This window comes from Pecten maximus, chromosome 16 (assembly GCF_902652985.1).
Source record: "Pecten maximus chromosome 16, xPecMax1.1, whole genome shotgun sequence".
Taxonomy (NCBI): Eukaryota; Metazoa; Mollusca; class Bivalvia; order Pectinida; family Pectinidae; genus Pecten; species Pecten maximus.
This window is the reverse complement of record NC_047030.1, coordinates 2,617,467-2,642,828: the sequence shown is the minus strand read 5'-3', so window position 1 is coordinate 2,642,828 and position 25,362 is coordinate 2,617,467. Positions and strand designations below refer to the sequence as shown.

The window sequence follows — 25,362 nt, the reverse complement described above, 5'->3', positions numbered from 1 at the left end:
TAGCGGTCAATGCAAAATGCAGATATATATACAGTTTAAAACGAAACAAAGTTAAAGGGACCTCACGGTAAACTAAGATTTATTTTGTATTTTCTATCATTTTATTGGGTATATCTTTTAAAAAAATAACCTTCTGAACAATAACCATTCGAATTTGATTATGTCACTCGTCACATCTTGGCCGATTCCGTAACTCCGTTAGATGAAGGGTACCGGAATCGGCCGAGGTTAGCCGAATGTTGATGATGTATGTACATAAAAACATCAATTATCAATTATTAAAAGGTTATCACTTTGAATATGCAAATTTTGTGACATATACGATAAACGCATGCGCACAACAAACTAAAACACATGGAAACAAAAATGGCTTCCATTGTGAATCGACTGCGGTTGGAAACGATAACAGCTTCCGCAATGAAGAGAATAATAGGGAAATGGGTCAAACACAATCCTAGAATTAAACTTGGGAAGCAGTACAATAGATTGTAACAGTTCAAACATGAAAACAGCAGTAATACGGACGCCGCTCGTATTCTGCTTGATTGTTTGATAGTAGGTCATGACAATCTCTGTAATATTTACACAAACTCTGTAATAGTTCCACAAGCTCGGTAATATTTACACAGTCTGTACCAGTACATCACTACTGTCACTATACTATATGAACAGTGTTTACACTTATTTACACATAAAATTTGTGTGCCGTAATATTTACAGAACGTGTTATTTAACATTTAAACCACTGTGTATAATATCGTTATCCAACTAACCCAGACGGAATATAGATATCGCCTTGTAAACTATCGTCTGTTTGTGTTGCCACGATTTCAAAACAGTCACGTAATAATTTAAAAATAATTTCCGCGCTAAATTTAGAGGGGGATTCCCAACTAAATCGAGTGGTCAAGCTGGACATAGGGATTGATTGTGAACATTGGAACAGCACAGAAACATAACTGGAAAGGAACAAAACGCGTACATTCAGTGAAAATTGCAACGTTTATCGTGATGTCCCTTTTAAATTGAATGCAAGCTGAATAAGTGAATGCATCTATTCAAATCACAGGGGCTTGGCACGATTTTCCGAATGCTCATTGGAAAGATCAAACATTTCTCTTAAAGGTAATATATGTGTCACTAAGATCTTTGGCCCCTAAAATGAAAAAAATGATTTTTTAAAAAATACATTCGTTTTCCCCCTCTGTGTTGTAAGTTCCCTTGACACTATAATACATATATATATGGACCATCATTTGGAAAATCGTGCCAAGCCCCTGTGATTCAAATGACACATTTGCAGTCCTATTATCACCAAAAATGATTCAAACTGATATAATTTTGTTATCCGTGCTGAAACTGCGTATTTATTAATCAAAATGTAGTTCATTAATTTATTTCACCAGTATAGTTTTACATTATAACCACCAGCATTAAAACTATGCCGTTTATCTTATTTAAAGATATTTCTTGTTTACCATATTTTTTTTTCTATAAATACTAACTAAATGAAGACGATTATCATGATCTTGTTTGGTTTTCCATTTCCGTGTGCATTATAAGGTCTGGCGCATTTGATGCCTTTATTAATCGTTATCCTTATGTCTTGTTTTAACACGAACTCACTTTTGGCTCCGAGTTGAGCGTCATTTTCACTTACCAAGGGTAGCGATCCAGTGCCTTCCGAGAGTAGCGTGTTTTACAGGCTGTGGCTGTCTGGGCAACATTACAGACAAGTCGTTTAATTTATCTTCCTCCGAGTATTGCTTTCACTTGTGAGCAACTGAATAACCTCGTCTCCCAACTCCCAACACCATATATAATTCTCGGAGATTTTTATGGGCATAACAGTCTGTGGGGCTCTCCGGACACAGACGACAGAGGAAGACATATTTAAGAATTTATGGCTAAACATTCAAAAGTGAGAAAGAAAAGAAACGTCTTAATTTTAAATCCATCAATAATGAAAGTTACAACAAACCTTTCGATCTGCCAGAATTGCTTAAATCACTAGAACAATCACACGATTTGGCTGCTGACCCCGATAAAATTCCATACCAACTTCTGAAACATCTACCGAAATCATTATTACGATGTCTCCTATATATATTATTTCAAAGTCGAAGCCTCCGGAAAGATCCCCCGAGACTGGGATCCACAATCATTCCAAAAGCTGGCAAGACGCAACTGAACCAAACAATTATCACCCTATCTCTCTAACGAGCTGCACATTTGACTAGTTTATTTCCTTGAATCCAATAATATTTTGAGTCCACTCCAAAGTAGATTCAGAAACCGCAGAGGAACGGTAGACCATCTAGACAGAATAGAAACCTTAATTCGAGACGCTTTCGCAAAGAGGGAACATCTTGTTGCTGTTGATCTGGAGAAAGCATACGATACTACATGGCAGTGTGGTATTATGAAAGACCTGCACGAAAAAGGTTTTCGTGGGAATCTATCAAAATTCATTCAAATTACATATCTGGGCTAATTACCTTTTGAGCAACTGGACCCTGGTTGAACTTATTCTGAAACAGCCAAACAGGAAATGGAAGTCCCTTTGGGTGAGCTCCTATCCATAACTCTTTTCGGTCTGACAATCAACAGTATCACTAAATGTCTCGGTAACTGTCACCCAACAGAAAGACAACTTCAACAATGTTTAGGCAAACTACAAACATGGGCAGATGAAAATGGCTTCAAATTATCCAAATCAAAAACGGTCTGCATGCACTTCGTCAAAAAGGAAAACACACTATGATACAGATCTAACATTAAATGGTAGCGAATTCCAGTTGTCGAGTAGACTAAATTCCTTAAACTAATATTCGATTCCAAATGTAAAACATTTGAAGGATAAGTGCTCAAAGGCACTGAACAGGGCACACCGCGAAATGTCTTTGCGCCTTTATAGGGCGCTTATTCGATCAAAACTTGACTATGGCTCCATTTTTGTGTGGATTGGCACTCAATTCTTACCTGTATATACTAGATTGTATCCAATACCAAGGGCTACGTTTGCCACTTGGGGCTTTCTGAACAACACCAATGAAAAGTCTTTACGTAGAGGCAAATTGGCCATCTTTAAATGACCGAGGAATGCATGCTCTACAGTATGCCGCTCAATTAAAATCAAACCCAATGTTTAGACAACATAGCCGAGTACACCGTAACTGATGTTCCACCATGGCTTATCAAAACACTGATATCAACCTTACTCTGCATGAGAGGGCAACCTCGAGTGCATTACCCCAGGAACACAAATCATCCTTTCGGGACTTCATTGCAGATTTCTCTGATCATGTTCAGATCTACAATGATGGCGCGAATGCTACATCGATCACCATTGTTCTTCAATCTGTTTACTAGACATTGCCTCTATTTTCTCTGCATTAGCATATCACCTGCATGTGTCATCGGTTTGGCCTTCGACCATATCGATGAACATCGCATTAAAAAGGCAATCATTTGTTCAGACTGTCCTTCAGAGTTTACAACTATGAGATCCTAAAAACACAGTCGTACAAAACCTTGTGTTTCAAATATCTCGTATCTTAAAAAGATGAAACGCAAAATAACTTTACTTTGGATTCCAAGCCATGCCGGAAAAAAAGGCAACGAACTTGTTGACCGACCAAGTTAAAAATGCTTTAAATCTCCAACAAACAACTATATACAGAAGGCAGCAATGCTGGTCTTTCGATATGAGCCACACCCTTTTTTTAAAGTACAACCTAAACTTAAAACATCCCCAGTCGGAAGGATCGAGGAAGTCCTCTCTCAGCTCTGTACCGGACACACATATCCTACTCATTCGTTCCTTTTAAAACGAGAAGATCAACCAATATGCCATGCGTGTGACACTCAATTCACAGTTGAACATTTTCCAATAGAATGTTCGGATTGTAAGCAAATTCGTGATAACTACTTTTGAGTCCCGGATATGAAAACTCTTTTCAATTCTGCGGATTTGAAAGCGCTATTACTCTATTTGAAAGACATTGATCTATTCTATAGACTTTGATGTCCTTTTACCTTACTCCCTTTGACATAATATATATATTTATATCAGGAAGTTCACATCATCTATCTGTTAAAGTTTTTTTTATTATTTTAATCTCTCTTTCATTTTATTGATCTAAATATGCAATACAAATGCTTTTAAAAATGAATATTTTATCTGATGTGACAGGCTTCCTGGATGCTGTACAGTGAGGTAGTCACCAACTACGTGCTTCAAAATGACCCAGCTGTTCGCAGGATGATAAACCCAGCGAACAAACAAACTTACTCTTCATCAAGGCTTACAAACAAACAACCAATCAATTTCAACAAAAGACGACAAAAGATTTCATTACTATTTCAAACATTTTATTGTCTTATAACAAAAGCACTGTTACACTACATACGACACAAGACAATTGAAATCTAGCCACCATCGGAATATAATGTAGATACGATACACTACACACGAATTGATCAAGACGCTTAGCTTAAATGGAAAAATGGTATTTTAGAGTTGCTAAAATTGCAACTTTTATTTAAAAAAGATAATGAAAAAGGCAATGACGCTACCTTATTTAGTTGTACCTGAAATCCACTTAGCATACACCTGTCCAGCACAACACATACTTACAGTGTTTCCCTTATAAATATGTTCGGCAGTGAGTCGATTTTAGTCTGTTCCAGAGTTAAAGGATTCGAAGGAAATATCAGGGCAGGTTTAGGGAACAAATGGATCACCTTGGCAATACATCAAGTTTAGGAAAGATCTTTATCAGGGTCGTAAAGACTGGCTTCGAAGATCGTAAACAGGCTTAAGTGATATCTTAATAGAAGTTAAGTAGTATCTTTTGTCTGGGTTAGTTAAGCTCTTGATCCAGGTTATATGATGACTTTGTCAGTTTATGGTAGGATCTTGATCAGTGTTAGGTAATCTCATGAACTTGGTTACTGTAGGTGATTCTTGTTCAGGGTTAGGTAAAAGCTTGTTTGGGTTATCTGATATCATGGTCAGGACTAATTAGTATGTGGCATCCTAATCAGGATTCTGCTGAAACTCAATTAGGGTTAGATAAGATCTTGATCATTAAGGTATATCTTGATCAAGGTAAGATAGGATCTTGTTCATTAAGGGATGTCTTGATTATTAAGGGATGTCTTGATCAAGGTTAGATAGGATCTTGATCATTAAGGGATGTCTTGATCAAGGTTAGATAGGATCTTGATCATTAAGGGATGTCCTGATCAAGGTCAGTTATGATTTTGATCATTGAGGGATGTCTTGATCAAGGTTAGATAGGATCTTGATTATTAAGGGATGTCTTGATCAAGGTTAGACATGATCTTGATCATTAAGGGATGTCTTCATCAAGGTTAGATAGAACCTTGATCATTAAGGGATGTCTTCATCAAGGTTAGATAGAACCTTGATCATTAAGGGATGTAGGGACATGCAGTATACTGTATTAAGCACACTGTGAACTTACAAAAACACAGCAGAGGTGCACTTTATAATACCATGTACAGAGAAAAATTTAGAACTTTGGGTGGAAAAAAACTTTTTTCTCCTCATTTACATACCTTGATGTTGTGGAAACAATTCAGAGTCTTTGGTTAAAGATCAGCAGGGTACACTTTGTTTCAATTAGCACACCCATCCTCTTTTACGGAGAAAGGTGGGGGGGGGGGGGGGGGGGGGGGGGAGGGGTAGAGTAGGGGTAGTTGGGAGGTGATGTGTGAGTGGGAAGGTGATGTGTGAGTGGGAAGGTGATGTGTGAGTGGGAAGGTGATGTGTGAGTGGGGACAGGTACACTGATAAGGTATACTAATTGATACGTCCCTGTAGATGATTACCAATTCATTGTTATAAAGTTGTGGACGATGTTCTATATTTAGTCTCAAGTAAAACTGTAAATGCCACCTATCTACTATCTATTTCCCCTCGAACATTAATTGCAATGAAAAGCATATGTAATTAGAAAATGTTAAGGGATTTGCTTTCAAAGATTTTCTAAAAAAAAATAAAGGAATAAAAAAAAATCTGCTATAGATATTCAAAAGATTTCTGAATTTTAAGAACATGCCGAAAAGGTTATTACTGGTAGGTGCAAAAATGAAATGCATGCAAAAAGCTGCAACATTTTCAGGCCAACCTAGGAGCATTTAACCTTTTAGACAGTATCAATAGATAAAACTCCTGTGTTGTCTGTCTTCACTTTAGAACTGACATTTTAATCCTGTGTTGGCTGTCTTCACTTTAGAACTGACATTTTAATCCTGTGTTGTCTGTCTTCACTTTAGAACTGACATTTTAATCCTGTGTTGGCTGTCTTCACTTGAGAACTAACGTTTTGATCCTGCCCATTGATGAAATACAGCTTTGTACCAGATATATAGTTAGTTATCATGGTTTATTTGGACCTTTTAAAGGTCTTCAAGGATTAAAGAGTTACGTCCCTTGCTCTCATCGTCAATGAGAAATTATCAGTATCGTCCTAATACATTCACATAGTTTATCTGTGAAACTTCAGTTCTCAAGCGACGAAGAAAATCTAGATTAAGGTTTTTTCTTATAATTACAAGTTTTAATGATGATACAAGTTTAAACTATAAACCGCAGGCACTTGGCACAATTCCCGACTGTAGATCATCATATACAGTGGGTTGTGAAATTGTGCCAAGTCCCTGTGCTAATAGTGTCAGATTTTCCGTAGGTGTGAGGATACTACATATGGTATTCACTGTATTTAATGTAAGTACAGATGTTAACGATCGGAGAAGTAGGTTGTGCTGAGATGTAACGCTCGGAGAAGTAGGTTGTGCTGAGATATATAGATGTTAACGATCGGAGAAGTAGGTTGTGCTGAGATGTAGAGATGTTAACGATCGGAGAAGTAGGTTGTGCCGAGATGAACTAAGTGGAACAGGTTAAACTATTATTAGATATATATTTTATATGTATTCCATGGGAAAGCACCAATAAAGTAGATATTTAGTCACCCTGGCTGTCAATCTGCAGCATTTTGAGTGAATTGGACATTGATTAAGATACATCAATTAAAAACACATCCAAGACTAGATTATAGCCTTCGTTTTTGCATCAACTTTAGACAACCTTATTTTGCTACAAAATTGAACATCATTGATTATTTAGCCTCAGCCTTATGGAATAGAGAGGGTGAAAGATGTAGATATATATATGTACTATATAGATGTAGTTTGTATATAGAGGGAACATACATCGTAGACAAGAGTATTAGGGGTTTACCATTAGACAGCTCGGGGAGAACGACTTTTAATTCAAAACAGGCAACGATAATTAATGGGAGATAACTCTAACTTGAAAAAAATGGAAAAATGAAATAAGTATGATGATTACAAAATACAAATGAAATTTGATGCATGACCATACAAACTTACTGTGGTATATTCACCGTTAGATATGCAATACGGGAGCTTGCCTAACTCAGGGGAGATAAGTCTGTTTAGCACTGAAACCAAAATCTGTCTCATCACACGACTTAAAATAAACAGGCTTAAGTCGACACTAATAATAATAATAATAATATAATAATAGTATACATCTCGCACACTTTTCATTACCCTGTAATCGTACACGTGCATTACACATGCATTTCGTGTGTTTCACACCCTTTTACATGTACACAACCACCTCATTCGCGCGTTCGACAAACGTGACAGAAAAAGTTTCTGATCAGACCCAATCGATGCAAAAATCGCATACAAACTCCTTTTAAGGAAAGTGATTAATATTTTTTTTTATTATTGTCTTTTGTAATTTTTTTTTTTGATGAAGCGAGTTTTATAGTCACTCCAGACGTGATGATTGTATATACATAAAGGATGGTTGGCGTGACAACACTCATACTTTTCACAAGCTGTATAACAAACAAAACACAGTGTTGTTTAGGTAGAGTTTTAAACAATGGTGATATTGCCTAGGACATATTGATAAAGAAAAGGCTAGGGCCCCAAAAAATCAATTTTCTAAAAAACAGAATATACACCAAGAATATTGAAAATAAAATTAGTGATTAAATAGAAAATACACATTTGAATCCAATACAACATCTACATGATTTCCTTCAAAGTGTCGTTCTAATGACATTGTGGTATAAATCAACATAATTTTCTTTTCACAAAAAAAAAAAAAACCAAAAAAAAACATATTCCTTTTTTGTACAAATTCGTCATAGTTTTTGTAAGACAACACCTTTTTCTGCTCAAGCTAATTTTGGAGATAAGCGCCTAGCAGCTACGACCTGGTCTGAGATCTGACATAATCAAGTATTATCTATTAAATTAAATTTGGATCACTAGTGTAGTCTAGAAAATCATTTTGCTTCAAAATACCATAAATGAAATGATCTCTAATTAATATCAAAACAATTATTGTTATCTTTATGGAGGAGTTTTTTTCAGATTATGGCACAAAATCATTTAAAAAGAAGAATTATTAAAGTTGAAGGTTTGGAGTAGTAGCAACCTTTTGTTGAACTTATTCTCATGTGAGTGTCCTCGTGTGTTAAGCATGGAAGTTTGGGGAGGGGCTTACTTGTGAATCATTTTAACCAAACCATTTTAAAATTGATAATTATACCAACTTGAAGAAGTATGCTTTTTCAGTGGTGGGGATTTATTTGCAGATTAAAATATTAACCAATATTTCAAAGGAAACACAATTCAAGGTAGAAAGTGCTTTTGATGAAAATTTAATTTAATATTGAACTGTTTTGAGAGTCAAGATGGACCACTACAGTAGATCTGGGGAGAGGGAACAGGTAATTATCAATTAGTAAACAATACAAAAGATCTTTATGCTTCACACAGACGTTTCTCCGGACAATTTATGGTTACAGACTATCAACCCTGTAATAACAATACAGACATCTTTACCTCAAACAAAGGCTTACTGGATATCTCACTGTTTACTACTCGGTACTAAAGAACTTCTTTGGAAATACATCTTAAGATCTTCACTGCATCTTTGGTGAGCATATAGACAAAGGATAGCATTGTCATTAAACATTGACAGAGCAACATTGATATTTCCAACGAAGAAAATTCATGATAAACCAAAGGCGTCAATATGTTACACTGAACGCCAACAATGAACATATCGTAACATGTTGACGCAAAACTTAAGTTTTTTATGCTTACGTCAAAAAAAAAAGAAAAGAAAAATTAGTGTGAAATCTTTCACGCACCATGTGAAATCACAAACAATTGTAAAATACAACCTATGACCAAACTCACACCAGCAGGGAATCGTTCAGAATTTACGTTAAAACTTTAAGACAGTTTCCACTTGCGCACGTCTAGCTATCCAGCTGTGTAGCAAAAAAAAAAAAAAAAAGTAGAGAAACACGAGACACAATATAGTTAGGAACAACTCCCACAATTACAGCCTCACTCAAAGCTTATCAAGGTGGTATATACTTTTTTTTTCAAACATCAACAACTAATATGATATATTAATCACATTCATGGGTCAAACAGATATTCGATGCATGATGTATAAAGATTTCCGAGCTCTAGTGTCTCAATGGCGAGATTTTTTGCTCCAAAGCAGTTAATGTGTGTCAGTTATTGTTTTTATCTTTTTAAATTATTGAAATCCTTTTCCAATCTCTACCTAGCTTTGTTTCACATAGGAGAAACACTGTTTAGAAGGGACATTCCTGGTTTAAAATAACATCGAGTGGACTCAGTTTGTATTGAATGGGTTGATTATTTATGATCAAAATTCTTTTTATTAAAATGAACACTTAATAATATGAAATATTTGCAATGTATTCAAAACAAATTTGTTATTCAATCCAAACCAAATATAAGTTTAAGATCATGGACACATGGAAGGCCATGTGATTAATTTATGTTTAAATCAAATCATTTTAAAAAATAATTTAAAATCTACTTTTTTTCATAAACCATGCAATTCCCTGTAGTCATAGTGATAAAAGTATTAATTAATCATGTTTTATGATTTTGAAAATGCTTATAACGAGAAATATATAGAAATACAGAGAAAATGAAATGTGAAATGACATGTGATTGGTTAAAGTCGCCATTGAGCACACATAGCCGGAATCCTTTTGTTTAACAAAAGTACAGTTTATATATAATATATAGTTATCTGTTTATGTACAGTGTTAGTCATACATAGAATCAACATACAGATTTATACACTGTATGTCTTAACAGGGGTGTGAGCAAGTCTTTAATATTACATACAACTGACATAGATATATAATAATATTACAATTAATGTTCATTAATTACTGTTGATCAATTAAAATTCGCAAAATATTTATTTTCACATTATTATTGAGATTAGAGATGAGATAAAGTCTAAATGGAGAATATTTATTCACATTTGATAAAACAATGGATCATATCACAGTCCTTGTTGTTTTTGTGAATCTGAAGTCCTAGGAAATATGTTTTTCAAATTAAAAATTGTGAAAATAATCATTTGCGAATAGTAAGTGAATACAGTAATAATTCGTACAATCACACATACTCACTAAAGGACAGGATTAAAAACACTGTAAGTCACCAATCAGATTCAACCATCAACCAACAAACAAAAACAGCCATGAAATTTATTGATAAAAAAATCTCCAAGAAAGAGCTATCAGGAAAAGCATGTTTAAGAATTAGAAATGATATATAGTTCAAAAATGTTTTTTTTGAGTAAAAAAAAATGTGATCTCATTATGAAAATAACTTCTTAAAAAAAAGAAAAATAATAATTTCTTTTTTTTTTTATGGAAAATTAACTCAAATATATCTGGAATATAATGATGCAACAAGATTATTGTTGTAAATATTTCACTGTAAAAAACAACATTGATTTTTTCCGAGAAAAACAACTCCAGGGAAAGAAAATTGAAGAATTTTCCTAGAAAATAAAAATTCATTGAATGAGAAAAGAAATGATGTAAATTTTCAGTAACTAAGAACTTTCAACATCAAAACAAAACAGTTTTGCAAAGAAAATACAATTTAATAAAACCCTATGGAAACCAAGCATACTTTAAAAAAAAAAAATGCATACAATGAAATTTAACCATGAAATCTTGTACACATTTTTTCTAATGTGTTACATTATGTTTCAATAGATCTGATTGGATATCTGGTTGGTGGTTGATTAGAGGGACACGTCTAAACTACAATGGAGTTTTGCCTTGTTGCCTGGGACCTATTGAAATCCAATGTTGAAATTTCCATCAATTTTGTCTCAAACAATTCTTTGCAATTATGCATTAATATCACTCCTGTAAATAAGCTTTTATTCTTTTTTTTCTCTGAGTAATTAATCTTTCTCATTAATTTCATTTCATGAAGTACATATTCAACATATTGCGTGGTAGAACAATATATACGCCCGTCGAAGTATAGTATTGTATACTATCTTATATCAAAATAAGATTTGGATCACGTTGTCAGAGGTTATGTGGTATGCTTTAACTCTCAACACTTTCACAAAAAGTTAATGTTTTTTTTTCATTTTCTAAAGTTTGAGGAATACCAGTGATCGGGAATTACTAACAGCCTCCAACTCATTAAAACAACTTAATGACACCATGATTATAGATCACAAATCTCATCGAATTTCAAAGAAATCAGTAAAAAATGTAGGATCCCAGGACAAAAATCAAACATCAAAATCGGTCGATAAATGTAGGAGATCTTCAGACAAACAAAAGTTTTTGCCGGACAGACGGACGGATGGACGATGACAATACTCTAAATTACATTGTATCAAATTGTTAACTTTATGACAATAAACCTTGTATAACACTTTCTAATGCTTTGCACAGAAACTCATATACATACCATTTATATTGATGGTATATTGTTTTTTCGTTCTCATTCTGGTAGCCAGGCAACAAGGGGAAGTGACTCTATATAAAAAAAAAATCCTACAACATGATATGTTTTCCCAAGACTAAGTTTTAGCACCTTTGGTACAAAGATATTTATGCAAGATTTCTCAAACCAAAAACTTGCTATTCGTCTGCCTATATATATATATATATATATGTATATATATCATGTTAATCACATTCTAAATATGGAAATCTCAATACAGATGAATTATATTCATTATAACATCAAAGTGTTTTATATATACAAGTTATATAGATGAGTCAGGCTAGTCTTATAACCGATTCAGTCATGAGTAGAAAGAAAACCATCCAGTATCCTTGTTTTGTACAGCTTGGAAAGGCAAATTAAAATGAAAATGAGCTTTCTTACTTATTCTGCATAGAAAGCTATTATGAAATGACCAGCTCATTTGTAAAATAGGTTCAAAGGTCAGTGGATTCAATACTCCATCTCTGCTAACAAACAGTGTTTTTATAGTAATTTGTAAAATAAAGACACTTGAATGTTTAATACAATATATTACTGCAACTTAAAAAAAAATTTTTTTTATGATTTTCATTATATCAAAATATCTTTAGTCTTAAACAAAGTGTTTCAGTCTATCTCATGTCTTAAAATTTAAACTGATTAAAAAAAAGAAGAAATAAATAAACAAAATGATGTCAGTAATTTTACGACATCCACAAAGATACTGGATGGAGCTTAAAGTAATGAAGATGATATTTATAACATTTGTAATGAAAAAAAAAGTTAATTAATGGACAATGGCATGGTACATCAGGATAATATTATAACACAACATCGTTATTAACCGACAATTACGGTGATAATAACGTTTGAACATTAACATTAAATTCTTCTGAGCAAGGGAGTTAATGAATTGGACATTGTGATTCAGGAGTTAACATAAGGACAATACATTTGAACCACTACCATTGATTGGTAAATTGTGCGGTTTTTAAATAAAAAAAAAACTGTGCAACCAGGCCTACTGAACTCGACACTGTAACAGCTACGCTAATTAACCTTGTCCCAATTTTAAAACTAACAATACACATTCATTTAAAAAAAATCAACTTTACACAATGATAATTATAAATGCTCTTTTCAATTTTCCAAATAAAAAGATCAGAAACAAATAAATCTATTTAAAAGATACTATTGATGATGATAATAGGATAAAAATTATTCAATATCATCAATAAATGTGATCATTCAACATCTCAAAAATTTGTGCAAAATTCACTCTTTGAGCTTTCATAAAATCAAAACAATTGAATGAAATTTAATGAATGACCTTTTTTACCTGTTACTACATTTTTCTAATCAAAGAAAAAAAATTTGATAGTTCATTGCAAAAAATACCAACAGTGCTTTTATTAATTACTGATGAGGTTACAGTAACATCTCATTATAGAAAACAAAATCTTCAATCTTTACTTTTATTAATTCATTTTTATAGTAAATGGCTTGGTGTATGACATTATTATTTAAAATCTAAACTTGGAAAAAAAGTAACTTTTGTCAGAATATGGAATATATATCATTTTAGTAAATAAAACTTAGCTAACATGATGGTTTGAGCATTGTTTTTCATTTAATTAAGCATTGCATATTCTGTGTTTGTGGAGTTATTTCCCTTTAATCAGCATCCCAGTTGAATTGCCTGTAGCCTTTCAAGGAATGTTGTTAAAAAACACCTCAGTGATGCCATTTTTTAACAGTCACTTTAAGGCATTATAAATGATTGTTTTTTTTTTCAAATATTAAATCTTTGATTCATTAGCTGATAATTATCAGATATCTGAAGAAAAAAAACCGATGACAACATATTCCACACAAAATTTGTTGTATGTAAGAATGAAAGTATATAATGCATGAACTATCTGATCAAAATTTATATCAATTTGTACAAAAACAATTCATTATTGAGCATATTTCATAACAAATACATATATCAATATATATATATATACTACATAATACAGTACACACTAGACTTGTACATTATATGTGACATCCAGTTTCATGTGTACATTTACGTATAGAATATAATCTTTGCCCTACAGTTCTATAAAAAAAAAAAATCACCACACAACCCAATAACATCTCCTTTGAGGACAAAGGAACGAATCTGTGAATGTCTCCTACACACTACGAGAAACTATCAAGACTAGGGTCCATATAGCAGGTCAGCCATTGTAAAAATCCATGTTCCTCTTCCACAGAATTACCTGGCCACAACAGTGGACAGACATTGACAATAAAAATAACAGGAAAAAAAACAACACAAAATGACCCATTACATGGTTCAAAATTATAGAAGTTATCAAAGTATTTCTTTTACACTTCTCTTGTTTGTGTGTTGAACATCACATTTAAATTAACGAATTCAATGATAATATCATTCCATTGAACTTTCTATTAATGTCGACCTCAGTATAATTATGTAACAAATCAATGATAATATCATTCAATTGAACTTTGACCTATAAATGAACTCTTAATTAAGTAACAAATTCAATGATAATATCATTTTATTGAACATGACCATTATAAACCCTATAGATTAACAACAAATGATAATATCATTCAGTTGAACTTTGACCTATGCTACACTATCACTCTCAAGTGAGTCTGGCTCCACCCCCTGAACATGTAGGGCTGAACGACGGCATTTGTTGCGATGCGTAGTTTTTTATATGCTGCAGACTCAATAGGCTGTTGGCCAGCATGCTGTCGTGGCGGGTCATCGTTGCATTGATATTTCGCTCCTGAGCGTCCGCTTTGCGGAAACCGCCCAGAGGGTCATAAGGAAAGTAGCTACGGGAGGCCATAGAGGAAATATGTGGTAGGGAAGGGCTCAGAGAGTTGCTAGGCAACCCAGACCCATAATGGTAGTTAGAGTTTGTTGTACTCATGGGCACATTGCCCCCAAACTGTGGAATAGGCATGAATGCTGACGATCCCTTCCCACATGGAGTTACACCACCATCTTGAGATCGGTCCGGAAGCCTGTTCACGCTGAAATCCTGTCCGTTGGAATGATCATTTGGTTCCTGCTTGATTGGTCGCGGTGGAACTAGCTTGTTCATATTCATATTGTCCTGCGAGTGTTTCGCCATGTGTCGGGTCAGGTACGTCTCCTGCGTGTACGACTTACCACAGATCCTACAAATGTGTGTCTTCAAGTGTTTAGTCTCCGAATGCTTGGGTATGTGATCACGAAGACCTTGTTCGTCGGCATAGCACTTGTAACAAGAGTTACACCGGAAAGGTTTGTCAGTCATATGTGAGCGTGAATGCGACTGGAGATTGGAGAGTTGTGAGAAGGCTTTGCCACACCCAGGGTGCATACACTTGTACGGTTTTTCACCGGTGTGTGTACGTATATGCTGCTGCAGATGGGACAACTGTGTGAATTTGCGTTCGCAGATCTCACACTTGTACGGACGAATTCCCGCGTGGATTCTGTTATGTTGCGACAGATAGGAGGAATTGGCAAAGCATTTCTGGCAAACAGGGCAGTGATAGGGCTTTGGGTCCTGTTTGTGGATTTGCTGTGAGTGAATTAACATATCCGACTTCGTCGTGAACACCTGCAACATAAATGGAAAATATCAGTCATGAAAGATACAGCATGTTTTTCTTATATACATCTACCATATAAAAGAAAAGCAAATTTTGTTCACCTTCAAAATGTAAAGAAAGTGACGAAGTAAAGGAATTATTTCAAGGACTGTTTACTACGAAGTAAAGGATATTTCATTGTTTGCCAGGAAGTAAAGGATATTTCATTGTTTGCCACGAAGTAAAGGATATTTCAAGGTCTGTTTTTTCGCCAGAATAGAATGATCTGGATTAGATGGAAGCTAGTACAAACAGATTTTATTTTATGCCTTTTTTATATCCTTATAAATATAGTCATTTTGTCTACAACAGAACCAGAATATTTCTGCTAAAATTTTCTAAAAATAAAAATAAAAAAAATAGTCAAATGCACAAAAACAAACAAAACCATATATTGTCATAACTCAGGAAAGATAAATTATTTCTTGGATGAGGTGACAGGAGAAATGGCTACATTATCTGTAAATAAGTCCCTCCCTTAGTGTAAATATTAGGTATCATTGTATGTAAATAAGCCCCTCCCTTAGTGAAAATATTAGGTATCATTGTGTGTAAATAAGTCCCTCCCTTAGTGAAAATATTAGGTATCATTGTATGTAAATAAGTCCCTCCCTTAGTGTAAATATTAGGTATCATTGTATGTAAATAAGTCCTCCCTTAGTGTAAATATTAGGTATCATTGTATGTAAATAAGTCCCTCCCTTAGTGAAAATATTAGGTATCATTGTATGTAAATAAGTCCCTCCCTTAGTGTAAATATTAGGTATCATTGTATGTAAATAAGTCCCTCCCTTAGTGTAAATATTAGGTATCATTGTATGTAAATAAGTCCTCCCTTAGTGTAAATATTAGGTATCATTGTATGTAAATAAGTCCCTCCCTTAGTGAAAATATTAGGTATCATTGTATGTAAATAAGTCCCTCCCTTAGTGTAAATATTAGGTATCATTGTATGTAAATAAGCCCCTCCCTTAGTGTAAATATTAGGTATCATTGTATGTAAATAAGTCCCCCCCCCCCTTAGTGTAAATATTAGGGATCATTGTATGTAAATAAGTCCCCCCCCCACTTAGTGTAAATATTAGGTATCATTGTATGTAAATAAGTCCCTCCCTTAGTGTAAATATTAGGTATCATTGTATGTAAATAAGTCCCTCCCTTAGTGTAAATATTAGGTATCATTGTATGTAAATAAGTCCCCCCCCCCCCCCTTAGTGTAAATATTAGGGATCATTGTCTGTAAATAAGTCCCCCCCCCCCTTAGTGTAAATATTAGGGATCATTGTATGTAAATAAGTCCCCCCCCTTAGTGTAAATATTAGGGATCATTTTCTGTAAATAAGTCCCCCCCCCTTAGTGTAAATATTAGGGATCATTGTATGTAAATAAGTCCCCCCCCCCCTTAGTGTAAATATTAGGTATCATTGTATGTAAATAAGTCCCCCTCCCTTAGTGTAAATATTAGGTATCATTGTATGTAAATAAGTCCCCCCCCCCCTTAGTGTAAATATTAGGTATCATTGTATGTAAATAAGTCTCTCCCTTAGTGTAAATATTAGGTATCATTGTATGTAAATAAGTCCCCCCCTTAGTGTAAATATTAGGGATCATTGTATGTAAATAAGCCCTCCCCCTTAGTGTAAATATTAGGTATCATTGTATGTAAATAAGTCCCCCCCCCCCCTTAGTGTAAATATTAGGGATCATTGTATGTAAATAAGTCCCCCCCTTAGTGTAAATATTAGGGATCATTGTATGTAAATAAGTCCCCCCCCCCTTAGTGTAAATATTAGGTATCATTGTATGTAAATAAGTCCCCCCCCTTAGTGTAAATATTAGGGATCATTGTATGTAAATAAGTCCCCCCTCCCTTAGTGTAAATATTAGGGATCATTGTATGTAAATAAGTCCCCCCCCCCTTAGTGTAAATATTAGGGATCATTGTATGTAAATAAGTCCCCCCCCACTTAGTGTAAATATTAGGTATCATTGTATGTAAATAAGTCCCTCCCTTAGTGTAAATATTAGGGATCATTGTATGTAAATAAGCCCCCTCCCTTAGTGTAAATATTAGGGATCATTGTCTGTAAATAAGTCCCCCCCTTAGTGTAAATATTAGGTATCATTGTATGTAAATAAGTCCCCCCCCCCCCTTAGTGTAAATATTAGGTATCATTGTATGTAAACAAGTCCCTCCCTTAGTGTAAATATTAGGTATCATTGTATGTAAATAAGTCCCCCCCCCTTAGTGTAAATATTAGGTATCATTGTCTGTAAATAAGTCCCTCCCTTAGTGTAAATATTAGGTATCATTGTATGTAAATAAGCCCCTCCCTTAGTGTAAATATTAGGTATCATTGTCTGTAAATAAGTCCCCCCCTTAGTGTAAATATTAGGTATCATTGTATGTAAATAAGCCCCTCCCTTAGTGTAAATATTAGGTATCATTGTATGTAAATAAGTCCCCCCCCCCTTAGTGTAAATATTAGGTATCATTGTATGTAAATAAGCCCCTCCCTTAGTGTAAATATTAGGGATCATTGTATGTAAATAAGTTCCCCCCCCCCCCCCCCTTAGTGTAAATATTAGGGATCATTGTCTGTAAATAAGTCCCTCCCCCCTTAGTGTAAATATTAGGTATCATTGTATGTAAATAAGCCCCTCCCTTAGTGTAAATATTAGGGATCATTGTATGTAAATAAGTCCCCCCCCCCCCCCCCCTTAGTGTAAATATTAGGGATCATTGTATGTAAATAAGTCCCCCCTTAGTGTAAATATTAGGGATCATTGTATGTAAATAAGTCCATCCCTTAGTGTAAATATTAGGGATCATTGTATGTAAATAAGCCCCCCCCTTAGTGTAAATATTAGGTATCATTGTATGTAAATAAGTCCCTCCCTTAGTGTAAATATTAGGTATCATTGTATGTAAATAAGTCCCTCCCTTAGTGTAAATATTAGGGATCATTGTATGTAAATAAGTCCCTCCCTTAGTGTAAATATTAGGTATCATTGTATGTAAATAAGCCCCTCCCTTAGTGTAAATATTAAGCATCATAGTTTGGGGGAGTTGTCTGCCTTTGCCCATAACCAATACCACCTTCTAATATCTTGATTAAACCAAGTGCAAGTAAATGTCATTAAAATTTGAACTTGATCTCTTGTCAGTATAATTATTGTTGATTATTAACCATCCCGTAATATATCTTTTTAATTATTGTTGATTATTAACCATCAGGTAATATATTTTTTTAGTTATTGTTGATTATTAATCGTCAGGTAAGATGTTTTTTTTAGTTATTGTTGATTATTAACCATCAGGTATTAGGTAATATATTTTTTTAGTTATTGTTGATTATTAATCGTCAGGTTATTAACCATCAGGTAAGATGTTTTTTAGTTATTGGACAGAGTCAAAGAGAAATCAAGTCAAACATTGACCAGTCTTCATTGATCATTTGGTTATATTTGATTAAGTTTTTTGTTGACAAATATAAGCGTCATTAACAAATTAACTGTTCACAGATTTTGTTCTATCGAAACTTTGTATATTTTACAATTTAATACTATGTCATTAAATCACTAATGTTATCTTAAAGAAACTTATGTTTGAACAGATACCGACGATTCCATGGAAAGTTCTGTCAACGTGCATATACAAAAACATTTAATTATTGAAGCAACAGAAAAAAGATACCTATATTAACCATTGAAATGTTTGAAACGAAAATATAAATGTATGCTATATAACCTAACCCATTACCAATGTATACATGTTACTGAAGACCCAAGTGTGACTATCAGGATAGGCACAGCGATGGAAATTGAGCTAATTGTAGAACTTTTATCATAGTAGAGCTCTCAGCAGGATTATGTAATCAAGACCAGCGTAACAACTCCGAGGTCCTTATCTCTCCCTTGGTTTTTGCCACCCAGGTTTAGCCTTGGGCGGTTATCTCATCATGTGAGGAGAGGATAAATATTCGTCCTTCTAGAATCAACAGTGATGAGCTACGAAACTCAAATGGGCTTCTTGCTAGATCAAAAATCTAAAGACTATCTTTTTAAAAAAATATCTTAATCTGAGTCATAGATTTGATTTTGACCTATTACTAGAAGATTTCCTTTTGGCCGTGTTTCTTCAGCTTGGGGAAAAAAATAAGACTTTTTCGAGTAGAGACTTTTGTACTTAATGGCAAATAGGGTTTGGTTGTGGTATAGACATTTTATAACACTGCGGACCGGCCCGCAGCATGTTGTCAAAAACTGTCTAGGTTCTGTAGCAAAAAACATATGGCTGTGATTACTTATGATAAAAAACGCCAGCAGCAGGATATAGCCATAAACATGGAGCTTTACACAGAGGCAGTATTTCTGTTCCCTCTGCCAACAGTTACATAATTCTGTCGTCTGTCAATCAAAATTTTGAGGTTCAGGCAGGGTCAAGTATTTTCACAGTTGCCTGTCTTGTAACTCCCATTACGAGTATCAATGACAGCAATGACGGATGTTGTAGTTCATTATTTTCTTCCTCTGTTAAATGCAAAAACAAATTTATTCCTGGATAATATATAAAAACTACATTTCTTCTTGGCATTTTTGACTCTCGTTGATTACACAGTGATAAATAATAGCTATTTGTTCTGGGTAAATGAAAATATGCGACTGATGTTGACTCAAGCGAAATTCCAGTCATACACAATGTTTTCATTATGTGAACAACACAACTGTCGAGACATTCAAGTCCTTTTTTTTTCACGTTCATAAAACAAAGTCAAAGTTGAACATCCATAAAATTCTAATTAGAGGCAATCGTGATAATTCATTAATTATTGTTTCAATGAAATTAATAAAACTAATTAATTGATTATTGATTTTATCTTTGTAATTCAACAAGAGGCCCAATGGTCCAGTATTACTCACTTCTAATGCTACTTTGAAGTTGCTCTAGATCATTTATGTGGATTCTACGCTGATTACTGCTTTATTCAAATCTTGGAGTAGGCTATAAGCTTATTCATTTAAGTAAATTGTGTAGCGCCTTCTAAGTTGATGCCGAATGGCTGAAAGAAGCTGTACTATGGAAAGTGAACTAGAATTAGTCTTTAGAATAAAATTGCAATTTTATGTTATTTTTTATTTCTTGAGAATTTTGGTTTTTTGGTTGATTTTGTTTGAGTAAAAAAAATTAAAATGCAATTCCTTTTCTTTTAATGCAACATATAAAATTACCATACTTCAAAATGAAAATATTGAAAATTAGATAAAAGCATATTTCATTTTACAATTTTCGTTAAAAACATTTGAAACACAAACTTGAAATTACAAATGTGAGAAGTTCAAAACTTGCAAGTATATTTGATGACTGCTTAATTGTAGTGATTTCTTGAAAGTTTCTTAATGGGCAAAAATGGCAAAATGTTTTTTGATGCATACTTCCCCCCATCTTCTCTCTATCATAGTACGGGAGTTATGTCTACTGACTGGTTTTATCACTACCCAAGGGCATCTTTTACTAGAACTTCTGTGCACAATCTAATAAAGATAAAATATGAAAATAAAATTTCTCAGAAAGAAATTTGAAACGTTTTGAAATAAATTTTTCAGATAGAATAATGTTTGATATGACATGCTCGGAGATTTTTAAATTAGGGTGAAATATAGTACATGTCAGAGTGTCAATATCCAGTTTCTAGAAACCTGATTGACACGTTTTGTGATTCATTGCATCAAATTGCAAAGCATGGCTATGATATTTGAAAAGCTGTTTTCTTGAATTAAAATGGCAATAAAAAGGGCCTTTCTGTAAAAGGTGTGTTGAAATCTGATTTATGTCCAAAGTTTGAATTTAAGATTTTACACTTTATAGGGTTATGCATGCTACCTTATTAACTTCAATTAAGGTCAATAAATTTTCTTATAAAACCAAAATTATACGATATACAGTCGAACCTGTCTATAAAGGACACCTAAGGGACAAGACAAAAGTGTCCTTTATAGAGAGGTGTCCTTTATATAGAGGTTCAACGAGTTATGTCCCTTATAAACGAAGAAACAAACCAAAGTCTGTTTATAGTACACTATATGTCTCCTGATTTATTATATTTAAACACTTAAACTAATGAATAAAAGACAAATAATTAAAGATAAATGCTTAATTAATTAATTTTCAATCATTCATCTGACACAAAAATTGAAGTTGATATTTGTAATAATTTATATTAAGCCTATAGTTTCAAAACAATCTTCACAATGTCATACTATACTGAATATCTATTCAGACAAATACTCAACATAGTAAAAAAGTAAAGGTAATTCTTATCATAGTAAAACAATTTTCATTAATCCTCAATATTTTGGAAAACAAATATGTTTGAAATATCTTTTCTATTACAACATTAACTCTTTATAAATGAAAGTGCATTTTCCTCTGATAATTATAATCCCTAAGCATCTATTTTGAGACATATTTTCTGAAATCCATGTAGGGATTTAATTTAATAAATACCGTTTTCTGGTTCAGTCAATTAGTATAGTGTATACAAAGACACTCGGAACTCTTCAGCTGTTCTTAATATGTTACGTAGTCGTATTCCGAGGAGTTCCGAGTGTGAGAAAATGGCGGCTTATAACCATGTGCCTGCCCTGTCAGATTTGCATACGGTTGATTTTGTAAGTAAAACAATTATGACAGACATAACTATTGCTTTGTCCCTCTTTTGTTGGTCCTGATAATGATTTAATTACCCCCTGACCATTCTTGTTGTCTAGGCTATGGTTGAATGGCTAAGCTTAGCTGTCACCGGTGGGGTTGAGTAAACAAACACCTCTGCCGATGGCGATCGGTCACTCTCTTGTAATTACTGCCCATTGTTACAGCAACTTACAGGTAACAGGACAATTAGTGACTGATGAAGTGGCTTCCTAAGTTAGCATTGCTGCCAGGGGAGTTGAGTAATTAATGCTCTGCTTGTTATTTAGAAACGTTTAACACACAAATATCAACACGGTTATGGTTTCACGTGTCCGTTATACGGAATTTTTAACAACTTTACGGACAAAAATAAGTGTCCGCTGTCCGCATAAGGAAGGTGTCCGCTATATACATGATATTTATATAGTGATTTTCATTGGGGATTCCTGGAAGTGTCCGTTATGGACAGGTGTCCGCTATATAAGGGTGTCCGCTATTACAAGTTTGACTGTAAATGATAATTAATGATTATATGACTTTTGTGAATTTTTCTTAGTCCCCTACCGATGAAAACATGGGGGTCTAAAGGATTCCTCTCCAACCATCTTGTATGTATGTACAACTGATATAGGTAACACCAAAGCTTGTCAGCTCTCCAGTGGATTCATTCCTTGATGGATTTTAATGAAACTTTACACAATGATAAAGCGCCATAATATCTCAAATTAGATCTAGTTTCAAGGTTTTTGGGTCAAGGTCAAGTACAAGGACGAGGTCACTGTTACTATTTATAGCGGTATGGGACATGTATTGCTTGTTTATAATGGGTCTGGCAATGTTGAATTATTATACAGCACTAATAAAGACAATTCAAGAAAGACAACTCAACAAGGATCAATTGTCACGGGCTACATTATAATTATAAACCTTATATATTACAATACTTAAATATATTAACCAATCAAATGCCAGGAAATAGAGGCCATTTTGTCGAATAAGAAAATGGAAGTCACTGTTGTGTTTGTAAAAATTCACCTAACTAAATCAATCAGTCTCTCTTCATCAGCCACTAACGAGGAATCTGAGATACACATGTCAGGTAATCATAGCTTTTAAGTTTCATTACATTCCAGCACAGATTTAATGTTGTAGCCATAGTTGTTTAGCCAATCAGAGGCCACGACAGACATATTTGATGTTTGACTAATCAAATATGGAAGGATTTTTTCCCTTAATTGCTCATCAATACTCATAACAAGCATCATGAAAATCAAATGTGTCATTTGTGAGAAATTTGGAGGACAAAGCACAATATAAAAGCAATAAATCTTCTTCTTCGTCGGAGGAGGACTTAAAGAATGGTTTAAACTTTTACCACTGTCCATATCACCCCCCCCCCCCCTTTATATTCTGATGTATTGATATATAATAATTAACATACCTTAATGACTGTACTCCTACTACAGCTTGTTTTTTCTATTCTTTTTTTTTTGTATTTAGATTCAATTTTAAACAAAATTTAGCAAACATAAAAATAACGGAATATGCATGGAAAAAGTACACATCTAAAAACTTAGCTGTGCGTACGTATATCAGAACATTTATTTCCCCAAGATTATCCCCTTTATTCTGAATACATCCCTTCTCTTCCTCAAAAACAATGTAGAGGTTCAGCAATGTGGAGTAAATAGATGTGTCTATCACAAAGGCAGACTACAATTAACTAGACCTGAAGGAATCAATTTTCTAGCCTATCAGACATAATAAAATGATATGAAATGTTAATGGTTTTGCTGTATAAATCGCTGTACAATGCACTACAGCTTTGGTAGTTCCTTCCTTGACATTTTCTCCAGTTGTTTGACTGACTGTCGGACTTGCCCTACGACGGAGCTTTGACTTTAACAAAGCCTACAGTTAAGCGACATATTGATTAAAATCGTATTCTTATTGTGATCTCAGCATCCATTACCTTGAAAAATTAAAAGCAATTTTCTCTTTAATTTAATGCTACAGGAAGGACCGCCTTTCCTTTTAACCAGGGGCTATTTTCTGGAAATGCATGCATGTCAAGCACATACAAATAAATCGATAATATCGAGAGCTGGTTCCCTGGTGTTCTGCGGGCATACAACAGTAACATCTAGGTATGCCCACATTAGGGGCAACGACTACAAAAAAATCAAAATAAATTTCTAATCAATTTATATTCGATAGCTTAAAAGTTTGCAATCTGCAGAAAAACACCATAAATGAGACGACTTTTTACTTTTATTTTGATTTGTAATTTTAAGACAAAATAACATGTTTGAACATCTGATTTTTCTTAGCTTATTGAAAATCTAATTAACATACAAGAGGCCTCAGAACACTAAGATAGCAAAATCTTCGCAACAAAATTTATAACAAACCAATTATAATATGTTCTTTGATATTCTAAACCTTTGGAGATAGACACACGATGAATCTGTCTATCAACCTTGAAAATTTAACTTATAGGAAATTGATCAATCAACAATTAGTGATTTAAATTTCCACCAATCAGATATCAGGTTATGAATTGACCAATCAGCGGTAAGTGAATACAAGCATTCCCGATGAAAATCATCGCACCATGTCATAAACTCACTTGGCTTTCTGGCTGACAAGCTAAGAACAATCTTCCAATTACAAACAACTTATACTCCTAATTGTGTCAAAATTCATGAACTGTGTCAAAATTCAAGAACTGTGTCAAAATTCATGAATTGTGTCAAAATTCAAGAACTGTGTCAAAATTCAAGAAATTAATAGACTGTTGAATTTATCAAATTTTGATTCCAATAAATACATCAAGATTTAAGAGGATCTATAATACCTATCAACACTTACACAACTCATAAATGTAAATTGCATATGAAGATATGAAAAATGTGTGGCATAGAATTTGTATTTAAAATTTGTCATTCTTTTGAGTTGTCTCCCTTAGATTTAAAGTATTTCATTTCTCATTTCGTTTTACACATGCTAAATCAATATCGGCTTAAAACACTAATAACATCACTCTAACACCTAATGGTGACTACTGTTTTGGAAAAAACGTCGCAGGTTTAACAAAGTCTAGATATCTATCGGTC

The 25,362-nt window shown here is 33.8% G+C and overlaps 1 protein-coding gene across 4 annotated transcripts in view; it reads right to left on the bottom strand.

Annotated features, from left to right (window-relative positions):
• Window positions 1-4,357: 4,357 nt before the first annotated feature.
• The window catches only part of LOC117314663 (zinc finger protein 793-like), a 306,489-nt gene continuing 285,484 nt past the window's right edge, over window positions 4,358-25,362 (bottom strand). For 3 of the 4 annotated variants that reach the window (XM_033868744.1, XM_033868745.1, XM_033868746.1), the window contains one exon: window positions 4,358-15,521. In XM_033868744.1, the coding sequence (XP_033724635.1) occupies window positions 14,550-15,521 (972 nt within the window). In that variant the 3' untranslated portion in view covers window positions 4,358-14,549. The remainder of the gene's footprint in view (window positions 15,522-25,362) is intronic. The other variant, XR_004529560.1, reaches the window with a different exon arrangement.